This window comes from Maniola jurtina, chromosome 1, assembly GCF_905333055.1.
Source record: "Maniola jurtina chromosome 1, ilManJurt1.1, whole genome shotgun sequence".
Taxonomy (NCBI): domain Eukaryota; kingdom Metazoa; phylum Arthropoda; class Insecta; order Lepidoptera; family Nymphalidae; genus Maniola; species Maniola jurtina.
The window spans coordinates 1,901,214-1,928,634 of record NC_060029.1 but is presented as its reverse complement, the minus strand read 5'-3'; the positions used below and the strand labels follow the sequence as shown (position 1 = coordinate 1,928,634).

Here is a 27,421-nt window from a genome sequence, read left to right as displayed (position 1 = left end):
CACAAGCTTTACGCTTAGTGAGGGGGGAAAGGGGAATATTAGTCAGCATAATAAATTTGGCTAGTATTCTTTTAAAAAAAAATCTGCTCGGCTTGAAACGTAGTGAAGAAACCTATAGGTTCCTTGTTTTTAACGGAACTTAAAAAAGTCACAAGAAATGGATAATATTCTCAGTTATTGCAGTTTTAACATAAATTCCTAAGGCTGTCTTGATTCAATTTAACTTGAGCTCATTCTCAAAAGAGAGCCCCGCACAAAGTGCTGCCCGATCTTCTTCGGATACCTACTATGAAGTTCTTGCAAATTAATTTAAAATCACAATGCCTGTAGTTGAATCGTTTTCGCTTCAATCTATTAAGGCTTATGACACTCTGGACATTTAATTGCAAATTCCATAGAGAAAAGAAATGATGGCTGCGACTTCTTCCGCGTGGATTTGGGTTTTTTAATTCCCGTGGGAACTCTTTGATTTTTCCGGGATAAAAAGTAGCCTATGTCCGGATCTAATATTTTCTTCTTATAGCGACAGTGGACATAAATAGGTATAGACTCCATGAACATTTCAACTTTGTACTTACTACCCACTGACAGACAAGCAGACGGACGGATAGACGAACTGACAACAGAGACTTAGTGATAGGATCTCGTTGGCGCAATTCGGGTACGTGACCGTAAAAAACCGGCCAAGAGCGAGTCAGACTCGCGCACCATGGGTTCCGTACTCGGGTATTATTTCCGACATTCTGCATTATAACTAAAAAATTATTAGGCATAAAAATATATAAGAATCCGTTTTAAAATGTATAGGCAAATCCTTTTCATATGAATTTGGTATAATTATCTTACTTTGAAAATTGAAAATACTACCTAGTTATTTGTTATTTTTTTAATAGACATTTTAATTTTTGTTTTTTGTGATGTAACAACAAATTCACGGTTTTCGGATTTTTCCCTTTACTTGTGCTATAAAACCTACCTACGTGCCAAATTTTATGATTTTAGGTCAACGGGTAGTACCCTCTAGGTTTTCTTGACAGACACGACAGACATACAGATGGAGAAACAGACAGAATACAAAGTGATCCGATAAGGGTTCCATTTTTCCTTTTGAGATACGAAGCCCTAAAAATATTATAGAATGAGATACCTAAGAGATTATTTTTTGACATGAAACGCAGCGTTTATCTACTTAGTCTGCAGACACCCTTGAGCCTATTAACAGCTGCAGAATCTCCGCAAATGAATCCCCTTTTTCTTAGCAACTCGGCTAGGAATTGGCTTTTATTTCCGTTTTGAAATCTTATTTCAATCGCTCGAGTTGGTCTTATGATGTTAGGGGTTTTGTTCTGTCTGTGTTTTGATTCCTCGATAATTGACTATTCTGTGATCAAGATTATAGTAGGTACTTACTAGAGGTTGCCCGCGACTACGTCTGCGTGGATTTAGGATTTTAAAGATCCCGTGGGAACTGTTTGATTTTCCGGCATAAAAAGTTGCCCATGTCAATTATAGGGACGCAAGCTACCTCGCTACCAAATTTTATACAAATCGATTATGTAGATGGGTCTTTAGGAGTCCCGCGGGAACTGTTTGATTTTCCGGGATAAAAAGTAGCCTATGTCCGTTTCCGGGATATAAGCTAACTCTGTACAAAATTTCGTTAGAATCGATCAAATTGTTGGGCCGTGAAAAGGTAGCAGACAGACAGACAGACACACTTTCGCATTTATAATATTAGTATGGATGGATGTAGCTACTATTTACACGACCATGATTTTGATTATGATTTTTTATGAATGACGTAATCTATGATAATGTTATCGTCGTTATTGTCCCTATTGATGGAAATCCAGAGCATAGAATTTCCATTTATAATTATTTCATGGTATCTACCATGAACTAATTATAAATGGAAACTTTGAAGATACTGATGGAAGATAGTTAGATCAAATCAATAATTTTATTTTAATTGCTCAAATGCAGGTTAAAATAGAAATTACAATTCATTTTGGTATCACCATATTTGCCATTATTTTATGGCACACAAAATATGAGATAACCAAGATAAAACAAAGAAACTAAAAATAAAACAATTATATGCAAGGGCCTTATTGCTTAGAGCAATCTCCACCAGGCAACCTATTATTGGCGTCACTCAGAAAAGGCAGGTCTTATTTAAATATTTTTATCGAATTATTGGAATGTCCTCTCCAAAACCAACACAAAAAAACACAAGTTTAATGTGTAAGGTTATCCGAGAGTTTTAATCTAAACAAACTAATGCCAAAATAAATAATTTAATTAGAGCGTGATTGCTATCACAACATCTAATTATCCAGTTCACAATACAAAAACCGAAAATATGCGATATCGCTCCGAATCTCAGAAGGAGACTGAACTAAAACCTTCAAAACACCCGTATTTATGCAAGTTCAATCTTGTTGGCCTCCTAGTAACAGATTGTATGACATCGAATGAGCCAAATATCGATTTTACCAAACTACCTTCATCAGCTAAATTAATAATTTTATATTATTTTTGACAACTCAAATCAACTTTTTAAAAATAACCTTACACTATGGTGATGTTTTACCTACACATTAAGGAAACTAAATAATTTTAAATACATACATATAAGTATAAATTGCGAAAGGTGTTCCTACTAGGATATGGTGATAACTCAAAAAACTACTTTTTGCAGTTTATCGCTTTTTAGATACCTATAAGACGGCAGATTGCTTAGCGGCTCTACCACACTACGCTGAGCCAATTTAGAAACTCTAGATTCCTTTTTAAATGAAGGAATAGAATCCGGGATCTCCCACTTTTAAGACCACACCGATCACCACTGCACAAAATAAGTCGCGTTGTCATTTCGCAGAAGGCAAACTTAACTCAACTGCTTTTTTAAAATAAAGTGAACAAGACTTTAAAATTACCTCGCAAAATGTCATACGAAGTAGGGTACATTAAAAAAAGCATGCAACGCAAGCTATAAAAACTCTTGCATCCCGTTAAAACAATCAAAAGTCGCTGCATTTTTAAATCGTCCATTTTCCCCGGAGCTTTGAATTGTTGTCCACTTCTCCCCCCGCTCCCCACGAATTTGAATACGCCGAAAGGGGAGGAAGAGGCTGGTTTGCCCTGGTCCACTCCACTATAACTTCTACGCCCGACGCTGTCGGGATAATTGATTAATTGAAGCGATGCAGCGTCGCTTTATTCCTCCTGAAATCCAGTTTTTATACTTACAACGGTCTTTTTGTTAAGTGGTTTACGCGAGCGCTTTTAATGTCTCGTCGGTGTCACCGTTTTATTGTCGTCTGGCATAAAAAATGAGGGGCTGCAGACTTTCATTTGGTCATTTGGGTTTTCTGAAAAACAAATGTTTGGTTTGCGTGTACTAATTTTTCATAGCCGTGACTTGTTTTCCAGTACGTATGCTATCGGAAAGTTTTTGACCAATCTGTCCTGCCCACTTAGACATATTTTATGGTGCAGGGACGTGGACTCTGAACGATGTGACGATGAAAAGATCAGATTTAGGCATTTCTCTCTTCAAAAGGGTCCTTAATATGGAGATAAGGAAGAGAACGGGGGTGACTGACATCGTTCGAAGAGTCCCTTATGTGTACACTTCTTATGCGCTTTTCCATACAAACGTATTACGCCTATTATTCTATGACTCCAAGTGGTCTATTTACGTAACGTTCGTTGACCTCTAGCGTCAGTCAGATGTTTTACTTGCAATATTGGACTTTTAAAAAATGAACTTTTAAAAAATACAGGAACTTCTTTCGCGGTTTTTTTGGTGGCACCTTATCAGTACTATCAACTGTCTTCAGTTTTGCTGGCGTTTTGGTTACACCCTGTATTCGATGAAGTATAATCTAAGTATAAAAGCGCGTAAATCTCGTATAACTTACACCACATGAGCCGAGTTCCAGGCGATAAGTCAGTGTTCCGAAAGACTAAGCGAAGTCAAATGTAGCGCAAGGATTAATGAACGTAGCCCGGGGCTGGCGGTTAGCTATATTGATTGAATCATGGAATGCTGGAGCGTACTGATTTAACCTAAATGCTACTAATCCTATTACTGAGTACCTACGTTGGTACCTACCTACGTAGAGTAGTACTGACATACTACTTAACTACCTTTTTTTTAACCCCCGACCCAAAAAGAGGGGTGTTATAAGTTTGACGTGTGTATCTGTGTATATGTGTATCTGTCTATGACATCGTAGCTCCTAAACTAATGAACCGATTTTAATTTAGTTTTGTTTTGTTTGAAAGGTGGCTTGATCGAGAGTGTTCTTAGCTATAATCCAAGAAAATCGGTTCAACCGTTTGAAAGTTATCAGCTCTTTTCTAGTTAATGTAACCTTCACTTGTCGGGGATGTTATAAATTTTTAATTTACACTTGTTTAATTAAGTATACAATGATGCAGCCTAAGATGGAGCGCGCTTGCCTAGAAGTTGCCTATTCACTCTTGACTTAAAGGTTTATATATAAACTATATTAAAAGCGGGAGGGAAAACTGATGCCGGAAGGGCGTTCCATATCCTAGCGGTTCGGATTAGAAACGTGGAAGCAAATCGCTTTGTACGTGTTCGAGGAATTTCGACTACGTAAGGATGTAGACCTTGACGATGCCTGGCAGTACGGTGGTGGAAAGGTGAAAGAGGAAACTTACAACAAGTTAGAGGTGATTGAATCCCCATCCTCCCGCACAAGAGGCGGACGTTTTAACCACTAGGCTATCACGGCACGTTAACAGGGCTCTCTCCGTCACTCGTTCCATACAATCGCAGTTCCAATTTCATTTGAATATTAAGCAACCAAAGTCCATGAAATTTTGCAGACATATTCTAGAAACTAATATCTGTGTCTGTGGTGTTTTAGATTTTTCTAAAAAAATGTAGTTTTAAAATTACAGGGGCTCAAAGATTTGTATGAAAATTTTTAAGACCGCGTAACTTTGAAACCGAATATTTTAACAGAAATCCGGAAAACCACAGACATAGATATTAGTTTCTAGAATATGTCTGCAAAATTTCATGGACTTTGGTTGCTTAATATTCAAATGAAATTGGAACTACGATTGTATGAAACGAGTGACGGAGAGAGCCCTCTTAAATCATACAAATGTCTAATCTGACGTCACCAGTGGCAGCAACAGCAGTTAAAACTTTCCCGTAAATACTGAAAAGTTTCATTTCAAAGAGAAAGAACATAAATAAGGGCACCGAAGCAATGTCTATGCAGTAGTCGAAATTTAAAATTCGACGTTTTGCGATATGGCTGGATTGTGAGTAGAACATCTTGGTTTCGTAATAATAGTGCACTCTGTTAATAATGTTAACCAATATTCAGCCAGTTTAACTCTAATCGAGTGGACCAAAAACGGTATGCCACATCATACTATAGAACGCAAGTTAAACTGTAGTCTCTGCACCTGCCCCCAAACATAATTATGTAATAGCTATAATGTGATGATCGCAATCACGTCTGATTAGCTAACACTCTCTCGGTATACCTATTTCTGTGCTCTCGACATAAGCTTAAAAGTAGGTACTGGGAAAATACTACAAACTCAGTCAATCACAACAAACGAAGGCTGTTAACTGACACTGTAGTTTGATGTTTGATTGTAACTAACTGTAAGTATTTCTTTAAATGTTACATTCTGTAACAGATCCAATAAACCCGCGTACCGCACAGTTTTACACCTTGAAAGTAAGAGGATTTGTAATTAAAAAAATTAAGAAATACGAATACGCAGTACGCTGCCAAAAAATGAACTAAAAAGTAAAAAAAACTTATTTTGAAAATGGCGCCACAAAACCGCCATATTGATTTTTATTTATGCAACATCTAGTAAAATTTTACGGTGACGAATTTCGCAATTGAACTGCGACGTCTATAAATAGTGGCTTGTTACAATATTTGCCTGATTCAGTAAATGAGCTGTATTGTTTAACTTCATTTCACAAAGACTCTCTTGGCGTACTCTTCTTAACTTTGAACTTGCTTTACTTAGTTCTGTCTGAGCTTTTTTTTTGAACTTATTTTAATACAGTAACAGTTTTAAGAGAATCCTTAGTGGCAATTAATGTGTAACAATTGTTTTATCTCTAAATATTAGGTACCTACATAAAAGAAAGTTTTTTTATAAGGAGATACCTACCTACTTAGATATAGATGTAGGTAGGTACGTAACTTTTGTAAAATCACTGTGAATACACGTTGCAGTTGTAGGTATCAATCGATACTAAATATATTTTTCTCTAATGAACTATTACAACAGGGTGTTTTAAAAGTATGAGTAATTCAAAAGAAATGACCCAGATGCGAGCTTTTCTATATGAGTCACGCTCATGCAAGGGTAGAGTTTATAACCCATCAAAAAAACGTAAAACGTTGCGTGCGTGCGTTACCTACTTCGCTAGGGAATAATTCCTTAGGGATCGATCGTAATTTCTACACACATTCCCCTTTTTATAACAAACATCCTTGTTATTAGTACTAAGCATTACGCGGGAGACCCCTAGACTGTTAAAGAGGTAGGTACGTTCTGTAATATGTTTTTTTTAAAGAATATTGACCATATTAAGTATGACTAATATTCCCATTTCCCCTCCAAGTAAGCGAAAAGTTAAAAGTTTGTGCTAGGAGTAAGTGAGTGCGACAATAGTGCAACGGGTGGGGTTTAAATACAGTCCGCTCCTTAACCATAATATGGCCATCATGTCTGGGATCCATATATTATCATAACACACATAGTAACATAATGGATCTGAGATGTGGTCGCTAACTATAGGTAGGCTTCATAAAAACGCACTTGCGTTTCGCAAAAGTTGCGAAAAGCAAGTGCGAAAATTAAAAAATCATTTTCCGCGAAAAATCTGTGAAATGACTTCAATGAAGAAAAAATAATTTCACGAAATGAAAATGATTTAAAGTACCTAGCAATTTTATATTATCTAGTTTCAACCCTTAACACGAATCAACTACTAAAATCAAATAGACCCTAAATAATCAAAAAGATTACTCACAAACTCACAAGCGTACCTACTCACCTACCTAACGAATCGTTAGTAACGATTTTACGACATAAAAATTTGGTACCGAAAAAACATAAGAAGTAACCGTTACAAGGCGTACTTGGATGAAACACATTTCAAGACGAATTTTAATTCCACCCATCATCCTTCTAAATCTAACTCGTCATCAATTAAATTACTTGCCCCATTGTGATGTACAGAACGTTCATTCCCACAAACTTATATCATAATTAAATCATTTAAAAACAACCCTTATTTGCAGAGAAATAAGGTGTATTGAAAGTGTATGACAAACTTGTGATGGGGAGACTGGGTAAAGATGGTACAAAGCATGAAAATTTCCCCTAAATTTCTTTCCAAGGGAGTTTTATCCCCGGGGAGTCGTCTATGCAACCGGTAGTCTTGCATTTCGTCTGTTTGTTTTCATGTAAAGGGGATAACAATTTCATTTCAAATTGTACATTTTAGATGATGGCCATGAATGAATTAAGAGATTGGAGTTAGGTGAATACGTTAGGGAATATAAAAGAAAGAACTTTTTGTTTGTGTTTGATTAATTTGACTTTGATTAGTACACAAGTTTAGGTAAATTAGACCTCTTAAAAATAAATAGGGTAGTGTCCAACTAGTCAATACAGTTACTTTTTATCAAACGTCTAAACACACGCATAGTATACGAGCTTCTATGAAATACTGGATTGTGACGTCACAATCCGTGACGTGCTTTTTCAGTTTAATCGATAATTTGAAATGGTTATTTCACTTAAAACTAACTAAAGGCGTAGATTTTACGTATTTTGGAAGACCCTATATTAATTAATCATCATGATCATCATAAGCCTACCTTTAAACTTTTTTTTTTGATTTTTTTAATAAATTAGTTAATAATAATTAATAATCACTGAGAAATAATTTATTTTTGACATAGCAAACATCCCTATTGATACTAAAAATTTTGACGGGGCTCATGTAGCCATCTATATCAACAAATAGTTTTCAGAATCGGATGAGAATAAAAAACAAGTCGTGCGTAGTATCACACTAATATTATAAAGGCGAAAGTTTGTATGTTTGTGTGTGTGTGTGTGTGTGTATGTTTGTTACTCCTTCACGCAAAAACTACTGGGCGGATTTGGCTGAAATTTGGAATGGAGGATGATATCCTGGATTAGCACATAGGCTACTTTTTATCCCGGAAAATCAAAGAGTTCCCACGGGATTTCGAAAAACCTAAATCCACGCGGGCGAAGTCGCGAGCATCGGCTATTTTATAATAATACCAGCTAACCTGTCACAGCTTCGAATAAGAGATTCCTTATAGAATCTACTATTAAAATTTCAAGTTTTTAACCTCAGTGATTTAGGCTGTGCCTTGACAGATCAGTCAGTCAGTCAAGGCCGTCTTTTCATATGTTTAGATTAATTTCAATAATTTATCTAAAGCACTCTATCTTCGTGCTCTATCTAAGCTGTGATAGCCTAGTTGTTAGAACGTCCGCCTCCTAATCGGAGGTCGGGGGTTCGATCCCGGGCACGCACCACTGACTTTTCAGTTATGTGCGTTTTAAGCAATTAAATATCACTTGCTTTAACGGTGAAGGAAAACATCGTGAGGAAACCTGCATGCCTGAGAGTTCTCCATGTTCTCAAAGGTGTGTGAAGTCTGCCAATCCGCATTGGGCCAGCGTGGCAGACTATGGCCTAAACCCTTCTCATTCTGAGAGGAGACCCGTACTCAGTAGTAGGGCGGAAATGGGTTGATCATTATATATACTCTATCTTCGTAGACAATAAATCAGAAATCTAATCCCATCTACACAGTTGGGTGACAAATCGCCAAACAAGTGTCAATTTTGCAATCCCCCGATCGATTGCCGTCGAATGGAATTATGCCGTTCACTTTCAATTCACTCCTGGATTAGCGCGAACCGCCTTTATTGATGGCTTTAGACTAAGTGATGATAACTGCTTTCGATTACCCAGATTTTATACATATAAGAGAAAAAAAACATAAAAGTTCGCAATACACAAGTTTTTTTGTGTTTTAACACTAAGAACTCCCCATTATAAAACCGATAGAACACGCAAAGAGAGCTTACATCTCTGCGGTGCTCCAGGCTTTCCAACGAGCACGTTACTTTGTAACGGAAGAAGAAAAGCTATAATTGCTGTACAAAAACCGGCCAAGTGCGAGTCAGACTCGCGCACTGAGGGTTCCGTACTCGGGTATTTTTCCAGAATTTTGCACGATAAATCAAAAACTATTATGTATAAAAATAAATAAAAATCTGTTTTAGAATGTACGGGCAAAGTCCTTTCATATGATACCCCACTTGGTATAGTTATCTTACATTGAAAATTGAAACACATTTTAATTTTTTTTAATGATGTAACCACAAATTCGCAGTTTTCAGATTTATTCCTGTACTTGTGCTATAATACCTACGTACTTGCCAAATTTCATGACTCTAGGTCAACGGGAAGTACCCTATAGGTTTCTTGACAGACAGACAGACAACAAAGCTATCCTATAAGGGTTCCGTATTTTCTTTTGAGGTACGGAACCCTAAAAAGATAGAAAACTATAATTATTATTATTATAAAGATTCCATAATTAAATCAAAATAGAACCGTGAATTGCAAAAAAAAACAGCTGACGTCTTATTTACCCCAAAAACAAACTAGGAAAAAATTGGTCAGTATTCTATTGTCATATTATGTGACGAGGCACTATTCCGTCCCCTCTATAATATTGGAGTTCTGCAATGAATTGCCTACATCAGTGGCACTGGACACTTCATTTCTTTATGGGGGTGATGTATGGGGTATTATGAGCATCTTTACCGTGTCGTCAGTTTTGCGTTAAATATTGAGGATCTCAATTAATTAAAGGACGAGCAAACGATTTTTTCTTGGGTGCACTAATTTTAGGGTTCCGTACCTCAAAAGGAAAAACGGAACCCTTATAGGATCACTTTGGTGTCTGTCTGTCCGTCTGTCCGTCCGTCACAAATCGACATAGGCAACTTTTGACCCCGGAAAAACAAAGATTTCCCACGGGATTTTAAAATTTAAGTTTGAGTTAATTTATCTTTCAAAATAGTATAGTAACATTCAAAATTCTTTAGCCATAATTTATGAAGTTCCCACTATAAATCATCCAGGATATTTCGCCTAAATAATATAGTCTATCAAAATAATTGACAAAATGGCTACCACTTATACGAATTAAGATTGAAATTAAAAGAAACCATCTGGTATTATTACTCTTTGGACCATTGCAGTGGGATCGTTGGCCAAAATACTTGGACCAACTTATGTAACACTACTTAGGCATTCTGTTTCTGTTTTGTTTACAGTTGGTTTCAATTAAAAGCTTGGGCCCACAGTGGAGGGGATGTGAGGTAAACCAAAAAAAAATTCGTTTCACGCTTTTCATGTAGAGAAGGTACCCTGGGGATCTTTGAACCATTGTGGCTTCATGCCATCTCATCTTGTGCCATTGCATTGGTGTTCCAACTCCCGTTCCTTTCCGAATTTTTCTGGACAGACAGACTGAATGAAACTATAAAATTCCGATTTGTTTAACAGTTTAACACATCAAATATGCTTTTGTTGGCATAGATTTAGTAATTCACGTTGGCCCAATGCATTGATCCGATACATTGGCCCAATGTTTACAAGAGCCATTATATTTGCTCCCCCATAGCCCCAGGGTATGAAAACGATAAATTAGAGGAAATTGTTGTGATCCCGAAAATTATATGGAGTTCGGAGAATGATAAATGGGACTACACGCTCCGTACCGATAATCTACCGTCCGTGCAATTAAGTTGTTAATTCCAAACGGAAATATTTCAATATGGCATTCCTTACGTGTTACTCAGTATATTTAGGTACTTACGCTTTGCTAGCGGCATATTGTGACAATGCATTGCATCCTTAAGAGAATCAGAGTAACCAACATAGCTCAATGGTTTGCGAAGCTGAAGTGGCAATGGGCAGGACACAGTTCGAAAATCAAAGAGTTCCCACGGGATTTTCAAAATGAAGTCGCAGGCATCAACTAGTAGGTAATCTAAATTTCTGTAAACTGTTACGACATTCGGAGTAATAAATAGCTTATGTCGCAACTGCACAACAATATTAACTCCTAATAATGTTAAACAAGTATAAATTTCCTCTCAAACCGATTCTAACGACTCAAAACTAAAGTTAACCCGGCATAAATTCTGCCAATTTATAACAAGTACTCGTAAAGTTTCGTACGATGGTATAAATTCTATAGTTCCGTTTTGCTCCGATCCACTCATTTTATTATAGACATTCAAATAATTTAGAGGATGAAAATGCACTCATTTTTAGGATTTTGTAATAAATCAATGAGCCCTTACCCAGTCCATCTGTCCGACTGTGTCTTATAGCCATTTAAAAAATTCTGATTCTTACCTATATCCTAATATTATCATATATGCGAAAGTATCTCTGCTAGTCTATCTGTCTGCTTGATTTTCATAGCCTATCCGTTTAGCTAACTGACGAAAACTGCAGAGGCAGCTTGCATCCCGGGAATGGATGGAATTCTTTTTATTCCAGAAAAATCAAAGAGTTCCTTCAGAGTTAGGACCTATCCATTTAGTTGATTTTGAAATGCGGAACAGAAATAGCTTGAATTTAAAGTCTTGAACGCATGCTTACGAGTAGGACCACAGAACTTACGAACTTTCAAGGTCATAAATTATATAGTATTCCTGTCTACCCCACTCCACCCCTGATATCGACATGAGAATTACCCCATGCAGTCGTGCCCTCGAGGTGGCTATTAAGGAATACAAGCAAGCGTGCATAACATCTGAAATAGTTCCCCCTAACAGTATGCACAAAACTTCTTCATCGCACTCTGCATCCAAATTACCTCGGGGAATATCCGACTGGGTGTTACCAAGACACGCTAGAACTAGATGTCGCAAGTAAAGAAGACAACCAGAGTCCGAATCCCGCAGGCTCTTTATATTCGACAGCTGTCTATGGTCACCTATATGCCTGATGCCTGCGCTTCCGGCATACATCCAAATCTTTTCAGGTATTGAGAACTTATGAATATAATAGATTTTTTTATTGAAGTAAACTTTTTATTATGGTTATGGTGGAACAAATACATACATACATGAACCCTGAAAACATCACACTCCATTTTTCGGACAGTTGTGTAAAAATTGGCGACCTTATCACTTTGTACAGCGATCTCTGCCGAGCTTACGCTTCATCCATATCCATCCATACTAATAATATAAATGCAAAAGTGTGTCTGTCTGTCTGTCTGCTAGCTTTTCACGGGCACTTTTTGTCCCGGAAAATCAAAGAGTTCCCACTGGATTTTTAAAAGAACCTAAATTCACGCGGATGAAGTCGCGGGCAGCATCTAGTTAGTAATAAAATTCATTGTCTATTCCATGACATTTATATCTTAAAAGTAAAAGGAACACAAAGGCTCGCACCGTGTAAACTAGCCTTAAGTTATTCCCTTTTGTTCCAAAAGAAAAATATAAAAGTTGTAATAGTAATTCAAATGTAACTGCTGCTGAATTTTCCATGAAGTAGGTACTGTTTTTAATTTCAATCGTTATTGAGCTTTTTATAAATAACATCTACATTTTTCCTGCGACTTCATTTGCAACGATTCTCGATCAGCTGAATTGCATGGAATTTCAATTAATCTATTTTCAATTAAAAACAGCGCAAAAATGTCCCAAATAGGATAGGGATAGTTAAAAAAATTAAAAAAACACGACTGCCCTGCTGAAATTTTACATTGTTTTTTTTTTCAAAAAAATTATATCCAGTGGCACTTGGGATGATGTAAGAATGCTAACGATACCTCACACATTTAAATCGGTTCCGGCATTTAGAAGTTATGTTGGAATAAAGGAACATACATACATATTATATGAAACTGAAAACATTACACTCCTTTATTTGGGCAGTAACATTGTTAGTGTCTCAATAATAACCTTTACCTTAAAACCTGTGAAAATAATAGTGAAAATTATACTTTGAATTACCCATTAGATTATACACTAAAATAAGTTTTAACTATCCGTCAGACTTTTTATCAAGCAATGTGTTTGATTTAGGTATTGCTCATCCTAACCATCAGGCGTTTGAATAAGCACCTAAACAGGACGCTAGAATCGAAACGATCCCTAAATTGCCGCGGCAGGGTCAAATTGGGAATCGAATTGGATCGAACCCGGGACCTCCTACTTATAAGACCATAGTGCTCAACACTGCGCTGTAGGCCGTCAATACTTACATACCCTAAATAGTAGTACCTAGGTACCATTTTTATACCAATAAAAACCGGCCAAGTGCGAGACAGACTCGCGTACTGAGGGTTCCGTGCTCGGGTATTTTTTCCAACATTTTGCACGATAAATCAAAAACTATCAAACATAAAAATAAATAAAAATCTGTTTTAGGATGTACAGGTAAAGCCCTTTCATATGATACCCCACTTGGAAAAGTTATCTTATTTTGAAAATTGAAACACATTTTAATTTTTTTAATGATGTAACCACAAATTCGCGGTTTTCAGATTTATTCCCGTACTTGTGCTATAATACCTACCTACCTGCTAAATTTCATGATTCTTGGTCAACGGGAAGTACCCTATAGGTTTATTGACAGACACGACGGACGGATGGACGGACAGACAGGCAGACAGACAACAAAGTGATCCGATAAGGGTTCTGTTTTCCTTTTAAGGTACGGAACCCTAAAAAAACGATGTTCAATCGTTCGCCTCGGCCGAGGACATTAAATTCGGCTCTGATCCAAGGGTCCTTTTTAACGATTTCCAGCACCATTTAACTAAACGTATTAGCGGGGAAGGGTTGTAAACTGATCAAGTGTAAATATCTAACGTTTTTTTGTGCCCAATTTGAACCCTAATGTTGTGAGACATTAATTTTGTAGAAATTGGGTTTTCCAGGGTATTTTAGACACCATTAGCTGGATTGCTTTTTTGTTTGAGTTACATGATATGGAATGATGTAAAATGATACCTAATGTCACATAATCCAGCATCAGCAACTTTTTAGGGAGAGAATTAAAAAATGGCAGTTACTGGGAACCAAGGGCCTGCCAACAGAAGTGACAAACTCAAAAAATATGAAATAACATAACTTTGATTTTTTAAATTTTCAAATTAATTGTAGTATTAAAATTGTTATTAGGGATCCGTACCTCAAAAAGAAAAACGGAACCCTTATAGGATCACTTTGTTGTCTGTCTGTCTGTCTGTCCGTCCGTCCGTCGTGTCTGTCAAGGAACCTATAGGGTACTTCTCGTTGACCTAGAATCATGAAATTTGGCGGGTAGGTAGGTCTTATAGCACAAGTACAGGAATAAATCTGAAAACCGCGAATTTCTGGTTACATCATTAAAAAAATTAAAATGTGTTTCAATTTTCAAAGTAAGATAACTATACCAAGTGGGGTATCATATAAAAGGGCTTTACTTGTACATTCTCAAACAGATTTTTATTTATTTTTATGTAGGTATAATCGTTTTTGATTTATCGTGCAAAATGTTGGAAAAATACCCGAGTACGGAACCCTCAGTGCGCGAGTCTGACTCGCACTTGTTTATTTAGACATTATCTCACCAATTAAATAAAGTAATAACTCTAGTATCAAATAACAAAATAAAGATACAAAAGTTTTTCTAAATAGGTAGGTATTAACTAAATTGGTCACTTCAAAGAGATTTTTCAGTTGTTATTAAAAATCAACAGTCTTCAAATTTTTACGCTTGATAAAACTTCAATGGCCGCTAAGTTCACCCCCTCCTTTAGAATTTTCTTGGCTAGGGTTAAGTTTGTTAAAAAGTACTTTCATTTTTTTCTGAAATAAAATGCAAGCAATTACTTAAAAACGCAAGTCGAGCATTGGAGTTGGACGGAAATATAAATATAAAATCGGTCAAGGTAGATTAGGCTTTGCTGAAGAAGTGTTCCGTACAACAATCTTATGACTACGAGTTTATCTTACAAATAATAATTTTGTTTCAAACTCAAATTCAAAACTCAAAATCATTTATTCAAAGTAGGTAGGTACTATTGTGCACCTTTTGATGGTCAGAATTGCTAGATTTGTAAGATGCTGGTAAGATGTTATAGTGGTGATAAATTAATTATGTAAACTTAAAACTAAAGCTACGAGGGTTCCAAACTCGCCCAAGTCTAAGGAGAAAACTCAACCGGGTATTCTTTTTTGTTTCTTTTCTCAAAAAGTACAGAAGAAGTAACATCCACTGGGATATGGAACGCCCTTCCAGCAGCAGTTTTTCTCTCTAGTTTTAATAATGGATGTGATGGATACCTTCAAATTCAAATTCAAATTCAAATTCAAATTCAAATTATTTTTATTCAATTAAACTTTTACAAGTGCTTTTGAATCGTCAAAATAATCTACCACTGGTTCGGAATGCTGTTCCTACCGAGAAGAACCAGCAAGAAACTCGGCGGTTGCTCTTTTCAAATGTACAATTTACAATAATATGCCATACTGTATACAAGCAATTGCAGCGCCGTGTATTGCTGGAGCGCATCAAATCCAAGCTTTTTTGTCATTTACATAATCTTCGATTGTATAATAAGCTTTTTTCAGGAGCATACTTTTAATAGATTTTTTAAACTTGTGTAAAGGCAAGTCTAAAATTGATTGTGGAATTTTATTATAAAATATTACACTCATTCCCACAAACGATTTTCCAACTTTCCTGAGGCGGAGCGTAGGATATGCGAGCCTATCACGGTTTCTAGTTTGCCGGTCGTGGAAATCACCGATTTTTTTGTAACTATGAATGTTTTGTCGTACAAAAATTATATTAGCGTAAATATATTGAGAAGCTACTGTAAGAATACCTATTTCCTTAAATTTCTCTCGTAGGGAATCGCGCGGTTTTAAATTATAGATTGCACGTATTGCCCTTTTTTGTAATACGAAAATTTTTCCAATATCTGCCGCTTTACCCCATAGTAAGATTCCGTAAGACATAATACTGTGAAAATAGGCAAAATATACAATTTTTGCAGTTTCCACATCAGTTATCTGTCGAATCTTTCTAACAGCGTAAGCAGCAGAGCTGAGTTTACCAGCAAGTGTTGATATATGGGCGTTCCATTGAAGCTTTGCATCTAAAGTTATCCCTAGGAACACGGTAGTTTCTTCTACTTTCAACATATCATTATTTACCATTAAATTAAAATCATTTGCCGTCTTAGTATTGGGCAATGCGAATTCGACACACTTAGTTTTCTTTGCATTTAAAAGCAAATTATTAACAGTAAACCAATGAGTAACCTGCGATATGGTTCTATTTACATCGTCAAAATTATTATAATTTCTATCGACTTTAAAAATCAAAGACGTATCATCAGCAAATAGTACAATATCGCAATTATTTTGGACGAAATATGGTAAATCGTTTATATATACCAAAAACATGAAGGGACCTAAGATAGAGCCTTGTGGAACACCCATTAGTGAGGCTGATCCGGATGACTTCACATCATTTACACATACAGTTTGTATACGATCACTGAGGTAGGACGCAATGAGACTAAGCGCAGAGTCTTTGATTCCATAGTGGTTCAATTTAGCCAAGAGAGTCTCATGCGAAACGCAATCGAATGCTTTAGACAAATCACAGAAAATTCCAATAGCATTCTGTGAGTTCTCCCATGCATCGAATATATGCTTTAAAAGCATTGCGCCCGCATCGATTGTTGATCGACCTTTAGTAAAACCATACTGCTCCGAATGAAGTAATTTATTCAGATTAAAGTGCTGGAGCAGTTGGTTGAGCATAATTTTTTCAAATATCTTGCTTCAAGACAAGAGTGAATAGGCATCATCTTGGCAAGCGCGCTCCAGCTTAGGCTGCATCATCACTTGCCAGCAGATATGATTGTCTTTTACCAGGCGTTCATAGGGGCATAATTCTATTAACACCGCGTAAGTCATTTTTGAGGGTTTAATATTTCGAAGCCATTAACTAGAAAATCAAGAGTAAGACAATACAATTGGAGGGGAAAACTGGGACAGAAAAAACGGGCATTTGAAGTACCTACCTTCTACGAGTAAATCCATGATGCAAAATAACCATCACAACGATTTCTAATATCATCAACGGAACCCTGAAACAGGACTCAGACGCTATGCCCCGTCTCCCCTGGGTAAAGAATCGTGAGGGTAGAATTATAATTATACCGAAAGAAATATTTCCGGCGCGGCGAGACGATCTGACAAGTTGCATTGAAATTATTTGCTTTCTCACTTCAGAAAGGCTCAAGTGTAAGTTTTTAAGTAAAAATAACTTGTCACTTGAAAAGTGTTAATACGGACGGTCAGAAACATAATGTAAGACGTAGAGATAATTCATACTACATAATAATAATTATATAAATGCGAAAGTGTTTGTAAATATAATAATAATAGCATGTAATAGTGTTGATGAAATTGGGTACCAATATAAATTGCATACTCGAAATGTATATAGGACACATTTCAATCCGCAAAATAAAGAGGTTTTCACAGGATTTTTTTTTTCAATTCAGAATGACGATAAGATTCTAAAAATTGCTTTCTTGGGATACAAACTAACAAAATAAAATAAAGGCACTACAATTCGGCTGTCTTATCGCTACCTAGCGATCTCTTCCGGATTCTGTGGTACAAACCAAAAAACAAACACTTTCACATCACACAATCACACTAATATTATAAAGGCGAAAGTATGTGTGTACATGTGTGTGTATGTTTGTTACTCCTTCACGCAAAAACCACTCGAGTGATTTGGCTGGGAAAAAAGATAGGTAAAACCCTGGATTAGCACATAGGCTACTTATCCCGGAAAATAAAAGAGTTCCTACGGGATTTCGAAAAACCTATATCCACGCGGACGAAGTCGCAGGCATCAGCTAGTTTATAATATGGGTAGTGAATAGTGATAGTTGAGAGAATGGTTATCAGAAGCTTTTAAGCTTAAAATAAGTAGCCTAATATTAGTGCTTTGAACAAAGTTTGACTAGCTTTGCCAGGGTTTAACATACTCCTACAAGCTGAATGAATTTCAGTATCGGTAGTTTGCAAAGTTTAAAACATAAATTTTGAATTATCGCCACATAAGCTAAAGGCGTCGAACAGTGTGTACATGACATAAAATTGCAGCCACCGTGTGTGTTTGAAGACAACCGTACGGTTAGCAAAAAAGTTATAAAAAAAGAAAAAAACAGGAATGCCTCGAAGTAAAATTTCTATAGGTAGGTAAGTAATCATTATCATTTCTATTTTGTATAAAATAAAGTTACTAAAGTTTATGAAGAGTAATGAGTAATTAAAAAAAAATCAGCCAAAATATTAATAAATAAATACCCCGTGTCAAGTTAACTGAAACTGTAAACGTACCCCTAGATTTTTTTATGTGTCAATTGAAAATTATTTGCTCAGGAAACTTAAAGATCCTCTATTAATTTAGAATGTTAATTGAATAAGTTCCTTGGTTTAGCCTCGGTCATTTGAAACTGAGGTTTTGAAGCGTATAACTGATTTTAATATTTTTAAAAGCTTTTTTTTTCTAACGGTAAAAGAACTAACTCATAACTCGTTCTCAATACAGTACGGTAAGTTAAAAGAAAAACTAGAGCGATCTAATCTATACATATAATAAAATTGTAGAAAAGTGGTGTCTGTACAATGGAAATATATAGAAAAAAAGTAGCAGGGGTTGTTATTATATCGATGCCGAACCCGAAATTGTAATTATTTTTTTTTTGTCTGTTTGTCTGTTTGTCTGTGTGTTTGTGCACGCTAATATCAGAAACGGCTTATTCGATTTAGATACAGTTTTCACTAATATATTATAGTAAGCTTCACTTAACATTTAGTGTTTATTTCATGTCAATCGGATCATAAATAAAAAAGTTATGTCAATTTAAAGAATCACGGCGAACATTTTTAACGTACAGAGTATATGCTGCCCGAAAAGTCACTATTCCACGCGAACGAAGTCGCGAGCACAGCTAGTACCTAATATAATCGTTGAAGCCTCTACAACTAGACGATACGATATGCTAGAGACGAATCTAATGGAATTCCGTAAACGGAAAAACGCGTGCGGAATTTTCGGTCCACAATACAAAATACCGCGTGATTTTGTTTTCGCAGAATCCTATGATAAGTGTATGGAAATTGTAATGAAGCCGTTTAGCATTTTGCGCGTAGATATTTCCATGTCACAGAATTCTGTGGGAAAAATCACGCAGTGAAATTTCGCAGTGCGAGCTTACCCTAAAACTCATTGAGACACAAGCGGAATTCAAACCCAGGATTTTAGAATTTTTCGAAGCCCCAAAGCGTCTAAGTATTTTATATAATGATCCGGAGCAGGGTCTCAGCTGGAAATCAGCACTGTAAGCTTTCGTGCATGTACAAGGCGTACAGCATTATGCTGAGCCAGCACTGTATAGCTGTCTGTCTGTCTGTCTGTTGTCTGTCCGTCCGTCCGTCCGTCGTGTCTGTCAAGAAACCTATAGGGTACTTCCCGTTGACCTAGAATCATGAAATTTGGTAGATAGGTAGGTGTTATAGCACAAGTACAGAAATAAATCTGGAAACCCCAAATTTGTGGTTACATCATTTAAAAAAAATTAAAATGTGGTTTAATTTTCAAAATAAGATAACTATACCAAGTGGGGTATCATATGAAAGGGCTTTACCTATACATGCTAAAACAGATTTTTATTTATTTTTATGTATAATAGTTTTTGATTTATCGTGCAAAATTTTGGAAAAAATACCCGAGTACGGAACCCTCAGTGCGCGAGTCTGACTCGCACTTTATTTTATTCAACACAGTTTATCCCAGCGCTTCCTCTGCTTGAGGTATTCTGGCTTTAATGGTCAAGTGGGCGAAGCGCCCGAATAGTGAACCCTTAGTTGTGTGGCACAATTTACAAAATAAACGTTTCTTTCTTTCTTTATAAACATCAAGTCTAAAAGAAGAGAAAAAGAGCTAATATAAGACCAAGCGATCTTTAAAAACAAAGAAAACGCTATATTTTTCTTTTCTATACGAAATAAATATACAGAGCAGGCGATAAATTTAAACATTAGCTTGTTGCGGCGCCGTGGTGCGAGTAATGGTCCGTCTAAAACACGGAAAACTTTTAAATTAGCACCGAATCGTGGGGATATCGTGCGGAAAATTGACGCGCGGAAAACTGCGCGGCGCTCGACAGGAATAGTTGTACGCGAAAAGTGGAAAATAAGGAACGTGGTGAGAGGATTCCTAAGTGCAAACCTATCTAAAGTAAAGGGGCTAAAAACGGGCTATAGAAATTGCATTTTGCTGAAAATCTTGAATGAAAACGAAATAATCTATATGTATTTAATTTATTGCTGACTGTTAATTTAACCCCGTAATATAAACTCGGAGATTTTTTCTTCTGTTAAAAACTAAGTAAGTAATGCTGCTGATCCTAAGAACTCTTATTATTTAATAAGAGTTTTTCGGATCAGTTTTTAGGACCCACTAATAAGACGCCAGGGAGGTCGTCAAAACTCATCACACAAGATTAATTAAACACAGTTCACAAGATGAGAAAAACAATCAACATAAGACAAAAACTTTATTCCTCTACAAAACTAAACAGCCTGTATAAATCCTAGCTTCTTATAAAAGACCAACTCCCACCTCTTCAGCTTCGCTATAGGAGCGTCCGCGTCTACCTTATTACTTCTCTTGTATTTCCTGAAGAAGTCCCCATCTATTTTCACTCGCTGGTCGCAGTTGTCCCTCGTACCTGGTACTTCATCTGGATCTGAATAAAAATGTTTTGAATTTACATCTAAATTGAAACTAAAAACAAATAAAAATAAGTACTTAATTAAATTAAATTAAAAACTTAAATAAACTAAATTAAATCTAAAACCTCATCGAGACCACCGCAGCGAGGCATTGTACACAAGATGCTGGCAACATTACCCCTTTGGGTGGCCAAACTAATTCTTTGCCCAAGGTAGCTGCCAGCTCTCGGGTCCCCGGTTGACTCAATAACCCTTTTCGAAATTTCCTCAAAAAGAGCTCGAGCCCCCGAGGCCCACGACCCCAAGGTCTCCAATAAATACAATTAAACTTCTACATCATCATCATGGTCAACCCATCATCGGTCCATGAGTATGGGCCTCCTCTCAAAATGAGAAGATCCTTATGTCGTCGACATACCATCTACACGCACGAAACGTTTTGCGTCATCAATCCTCATTCGCATGGCTAAGGTTTGAAATACTCTTCCGCGAACTGTGTTTCAACAATTATAATCCGGGTATCTTTAAAACAAGAGTGAACAGTCATCTTCTAGGTAAACGCATCTCATCTTAGGACACACCATCACTTTCCATCAGGTGTGATTGTGGTGAACCGCTTGTCTAATAGTGAATAGTGAGTTTCCCCACGTTTTCCTTTATCGTTATGGCAAGTTATGTGATACTTAATTGCTTAAAACGCACATAGCTCCGAAAAGTTAAGAAAGCATGCCCAGGATCAAAGCTGCTGCTTTAGATGCTCGCCAAGCAAAGTTACCTAATCCAAAAGTTAACTTGATAATCGTTAAAATTTTGAAATACGCAAGGAGTTATTTTATCAAGGAGTTAGTTAAGAATTATCCGTCCGTATTTAACCAACTTTCAAAAAAGGAGGAGGTTCTCAATTCGTCGGAATCTTTTTTTTTAAGTCCACGAAGCCATCCAAAAGTTGTAGTAAATAGATATATTTATGTAAAACAAGGTGTGCTTTTATTCCTCCCTTTCTACTTGCTAGATTATGTACCCTGAAACTAAGTCATGCAAGTATGGTTCTTTTGAGATAGGTACCTATGGGAATCCGGTTTTGGGACCGGGGATAGAAAAGCCATCGCTTGGAACCCAGACCATCGCTTTTCAATAGCTCTTGTATTCGGTCTTGTCGCTTCTTCGTTGCTAAATATTTGGTTGTGCTCTTTTTGTGTTTGCTCGCTGAAATTATAAGGTCAGGTTATTTTACAACCTAGGCATGATTTAGAGTTTGTGTGTTACTAGGTATGCAAGATTTTCTTTTCCCCCGTATCTTCTAAACTAATCACTTTATTTTGATACTAGCTGTGCCCGCGACTTCGTTCGCGTGGAATAGTGACTTTTCGGGCAGCGTGATTCTTTAAATTGACATAACTTTTTTATTTATGAACCAATTCACATGAAATAAACACTAAATGTTAAGTTAAGCTTACTACAATATATAAGTGAAAACCGTATCTAAATCGAATAAGCCGTTTCTGATATTAGCGTGCACAAACACACAGACAAACAGACAAACAGACAAAAAAAAATTAATTACAATTTCGGGTTCGGCATCGATATAATAACAACCCCTGCTACTTTTTTTTATATATTTCCATTGTACAGACACCACTTTTCTACAATTTTATTATATGTACATGTTACGGGCAACGTGATTAATTGGGCATTATTAATAAGGACCGGCCATTATTAATAAGTCCCAAGAGCGATGGGCAAAGTGATTAATTTATCACTTTGACCGGCCCTTATTAATAATGCCCGACGGCTCGTGGTCCATGTAATAAGTCATTGTTTGAGATAGCTTGAATTTATCACTTAGACCGGGCAGTATGAATAATTCCCTACTTGTAGCCGGACGATGTGATAAATTGGACCGCGGCCGTTGGCAGGGGTGCGTACGTGCGGGGGGAGGGCCTTAGGTTAGGTTAGGTGAGCTCCTCTTTCATTGGCAGAGGAGGCTTGAGTCACCCACTGCTGGTCATAAGATTATCGAAGCTATCCATCCCATCCTCGAGGATTGGACGAAGAGGAAGCATGGAGCACTCACGTTCCTTTCCACCTTGTACAGGTTCTTACGGGGCACGGGTGCTTTGGAAGATACCTGTGCAGGGTGGCGCGAAGAGAGCCCACAGAGGAATGCCACCAGTGCGGTAGTGTCTCAGACACAGCACAACATATGCTGGCTGAGTGCCCGGCGTGGGCGGAGCCTCGCCAGTCACTGGTGGATATTATGGGGCAGGACTTCTCATTGCCCGCCGTGACTAAACCCATGGTGGACAGTGAGAGGGCCTGGCAAGCGATGGTCTCCGTCAGCGAGGGAGTAATGACGCAGAAGGAGGCAGCGGAGCGGCTGAGAGAGGAAGCCGACAGCTCTCATCCCATGTGCCGCAAGAGAATCGGGCGCAGGCGAGCTGCACACGACCGTCGCTTGCCCCCTTGAGTAGGGTCTCCGGGTAATAGACACGGGGAGTCTGTTACCCGGGGGAGAGTAGGTCCTCGAGTTGGAAGGCAAGCCCTTGTTTCCAGCGAGCCTTAAACGGTGTTGGGGCCCCTTTTAGTCCCAGAGCTGGGCCTGCCTTGGCGGGCGCTGTTAGCTGAGTCGCAGTTGAATACGTTCGTGTCTCTGTGCCCAGCAACAACGATTGACACGGTAAGCCATGGGGTTTTAGTCGGTAAGAGTCCGACATAACCACTTCGCCTCCCCGAGCACGCTGGTATCCATGAGGATTTTCCCACGTATAAAAAAAGAGCTTAGGTTAGGTTAGGTTCTTTCATTTAATAAACAAAAACACTACAGTTCACCTATTTTATTACTTTGCCCAAGATAGGGTGGGCATTATTCATAATGGCCGGGAAAAGTGATTAATCATGCTGTTTTAATCACATTGCCCAATTGAGTCGGGCATTATTAATACAGACCGGCCATTATTAATAGTGCCCGGACTTATCAAATTGCCCGTAACATATATAATATTAATTAGGTACCTACTGATGTACATTTTCTTTAGGTATCCATATTTAATAAATTAATGTGAAAATGCATCTGTATTGACGAGATTTAGTTCAGAAGCCAATTATTACAATTCCCACGGGATAAAAAGTATTCTATTACAAATTTTATTCCAGGAGGATGAAGTCGCGGGTTGCTCAGAAGCAACTGACTGACTGACATATTATTAACCTTCAGATCAAAACCGCTGGGTGTCAAAACTTGAAATTTAGCATGTGAGTTCTCTATTAATGTTAACCGTCATTATAAAAATGATTTTGAGAAATCACCACGGCATTCTTAAAAACCCTAAATCCATGCTAACGAAGTTGCTTGAAAAAGCTAGTTTATTTACATTTTGATAAGTACTTAACAGGGGTCTCTCCGTCACTCGTTTCATACAATCGTAGTTCCAATTTCATTTGAATATTAAGCAACCAAAGTCCATGAAATTTTGCAGACATATTCTAAAAACTTAATATCTGTGTCTGTGGTGTTTTAGATTTTTCTAAAAATATGTAGTTTTAAAGTTACAGGGGCTCAAAGATTTGTATGAAAATTTTTAAGACCGCGTAACTTTGAAACCGAATATTTTAACAGAATATTAGTTTCTAGAATATGTCTGCAAAATTTCATGGACTTTGGTTGCTTAATATTCAAATGAAATTGGAACTACGATTGTATCAAACGAGTGACGGAGAGAGCCCTCTTAATAAAGTGACAAGTGCGAAGTTTAAACGTCAGTTTACTATAGTTAATAATATTACAGATTACAACTTAATTTTATTTCATACCCCAATTGTTTAAACATTTTCCGGCGAATAATTAAATTTTCACAAACATTCGCTGTTGATAAAATTTATTGGCATAAATTAAAATTTTAATCAACTGATTACAATTAATTTAAAATTTAAAACGTTATTGTTTTAAACCTCATCAGTAATTGCAGCTATTACTACTTACAAATTAAATTATTAAGAACAAATTAACTTAAAGCTGTTCTGGTTTTCCGATAAAATAAATTGTCGGGTCAATTGTTGGTTGAAATAGTTATACCTACATATTATTACTGTCCATACTAACAAAGTCTGTTCGCTTACTTATGGTCGCTTTGCCTCCAGAGGTTGAATAGGTATGACAAAATCATTAAATGTTACTTATCTAATTTTCCTAACACGCATTTGACCGGCTATTATTTATTATCAGGCAAGGATTTTTAAAACCTAACATAAATCCTAATGAACGAAGTCGCGGGCATCAGCTAATAGAATAATAAATAATACGGGTACTAACGTGTCAAATACAATACTCTAAACGCATCCAAAATACTCGGTTCTTTCAAGTTCAATTCCTTTTTGCTGCCAGATAGAGATCGAGTACGACTTCTAGATCTCGTTCGAGTTCTAGATCTAGATCGACTGCGAGATTTAGATCGAGACCTAGTTCTCGTTCTGGATCGTGAACGAGATCGAGATTTGGAAACGGTTCTACTTCTTGAACGGGAACTTTTTGTGTCACGTCTTTTGGAACGACTGCGTCTGAAAAATACGAGATTTATAATTAAAAAAGTAAACGGTCAAGGATTCAGTTCTCGGTTAGGGTAATATAGACATCATCTTAATCATAATCCAACCCTCGCTGTCCATTCCAATGTTATAAATGCGAAAGTATGTCTGTCTGAAAGCTTTTCATCGCCCATCCGCTTAACCGATTTTGACAAAAGGATCAGGGACAGCTTGCATCCCTGGGATGGAGATAGGCAATTTTTGATCACAGAAAATCAAAAGACCAAGTTAGCAATGGTACACTACGAACTACGATGTGTTGGGAACTTTTTAAGTTTTATCAACTACGAACTAGTTCTCTGTTTTTTGAGCTAGAAAATATGAAATACCTGTTACCCTCCCGATCGCCATTCAGTGGTCCTAAACCATAGTACTCCCCAAAGCCATCCCCATGGTCCGGGTACTCCCCGTCCGGGTAACCCATCTGAGGGAAATGAGGAGGGTACGTGTACCCATAGCCTTCCATAAATAACTAAAATCAATAGAAATTGTAAATATTTTTTTGTAAATATTTTGGTCTTACATTGCAGATTCGGCACTGTCAAATTTTGCTTTTAATTTTGTGTCAGAATTTGATCACATGGTTGAATTAAGAGATTGCATATGAAATTTTATAGCATAGACAAATAGATCATCATGATCATCATGACCATCTCATTGCCAGCCCACTACTGAGTACAGATCTCTTCTCAGAATGTTTTAAGTTGGCTTTAAGTTATAATCTGCCAGTGCTACACTGCTGGCCCAGTGCGGATTGGCAGACAACATACATAATAAAAACGCAAAAGTTTGTTAGTATGTATTTTTTTAAATAAATAAATAAATCATTATTATCTTGATAAAACAGTGTTTACACACTTTAGTGTGAGGCCCTGCCTCCTGATTAAGTGAAAACTGTGTTTCAGGAGGCAGGATACGATGTATGGATTTTTGTTACTCTTCACGCAAAAACTACTGGACGGATTTGGCTGAAATTTGGAATAAAGATAAATTATACCCTGGATAGACACATAGGCTAATTTTTATCCCAGAAAATCAATTTGTTCCCACGGGATTTTTAAAAACGTTAACGTTAAATTTTTAAAATCCACGCTAACAAAATCACGGGCATCAGCTAGTAGGTGTTTCCGGAGCTTAAATCGGACCACCTCGATATTTCTAAAAATGTGTTTTCGTAGTAAGTATTTAGTACTAAGAAAAGTCCTAAATAAATTGCACTTTACAGACTTTACATTATAAAATTAAATAGCCTAATTGCTTTACAGTTTTCTACTTCAACAAATTTAGCGTTTAAAATCTTACAGCCATTTGTGCTTGTTAAATAATAATATAAAGGATAATTTACGTCCAAGATCGTTACAATAAAAGTTCAGAACTCAAACAAATTAGCGATAAAAACAATAAATTCAAGATTTACGACAGTTTGTAATTGGAATCGATTTGGAGGCAAAAACCTCCGCTATTAAGTTAGCGATTTGAAAAGAGGAAAAGTCGGTCAAGTGCGAAACGGACTCACACACGAAGGGTTCCGTACCATAACGAAATAACACTTTTTAATTTTTATTTATTTATATTGCAACTATTTTGAAATACTTGTTGCTATAGGGGCAGTAGAAATACACATTCTGTACAAATTTCAACTCTCTACCTTTACGGTTCACGAGATACAGTTGCTGACAGACACATGGACAGACGGATGGACAGACGGACAGTGGAATCTGAGTACTAGGGTCCCGTTGGATACGGAACCTTAAAAAACGTCCGCTATTAAGTTAGCGATTTGAAACGAGGAAAAATCGAAAAGCAAGATAAATTAGGAATCGATGAATGCTTAATGGCTCCCTCCATTAGAGGGTTTGAGTTTGTGGAACACTTTTCAAAAGAAAATTTTTAACTACTCCCC

The 27,421-nt window shown here is 36.9% G+C and overlaps 1 protein-coding gene across 2 annotated transcripts; it reads right to left on the bottom strand.

Moving 5' to 3' along the window:
• Nucleotides 1-20,735: 20,735 nt before the first annotated feature.
• LOC123866227 (serine/arginine-rich splicing factor 4-like) lies at nucleotides 20,736-26,087 on the bottom strand. 2 transcript variants are annotated; one of them, XM_045907669.1, is made up of 4 exons: nucleotides 25,848-26,087; nucleotides 25,247-25,491; nucleotides 22,003-22,143; nucleotides 20,736-20,951 (listed from the first exon to the last, which is right to left on the bottom strand). In XM_045907669.1, the coding sequence occupies exons 1-4, from the start codon at nucleotides 25,982-25,984 to the stop codon at nucleotides 20,776-20,778; spliced, it is 699 nt and encodes a 232-aa protein (XP_045763625.1). In that variant the 5' UTR covers nucleotides 25,985-26,087; the 3' UTR covers nucleotides 20,736-20,775. The 2 variants fall into 2 exon arrangements, with proteins under 2 accessions (XP_045763625.1, XP_045763634.1); XM_045907678.1 differs by having other exon boundaries at nucleotides 20,736-20,945.
• Nucleotides 26,088-27,421: the final 1,334 nt, after the last annotated feature.

Excerpts from the sequence above, each read along its gene's own strand:
- LOC123866227 (XM_045907669.1), bottom strand. The coding sequence starts at position 25,984 with ATGGAAGGCTATGGGTACACGTACCCTCCTCATTTCCCTCAGATGGGT. Across the intron at positions 25,492-25,847 it reads GGCGATCGGGAGGGTAACAG|ACGCAGTCGTTCCAAAAGAC; the intron begins GTATTTCATATT and ends CGTATTTTTCAG. Across the intron at positions 22,144-25,246 it reads TAGAGTATTGTATTTGACAC|CGAGCAAACACAAAAAGAGC; the intron begins GTTAGTACCCGT and ends TTATAATTTCAG.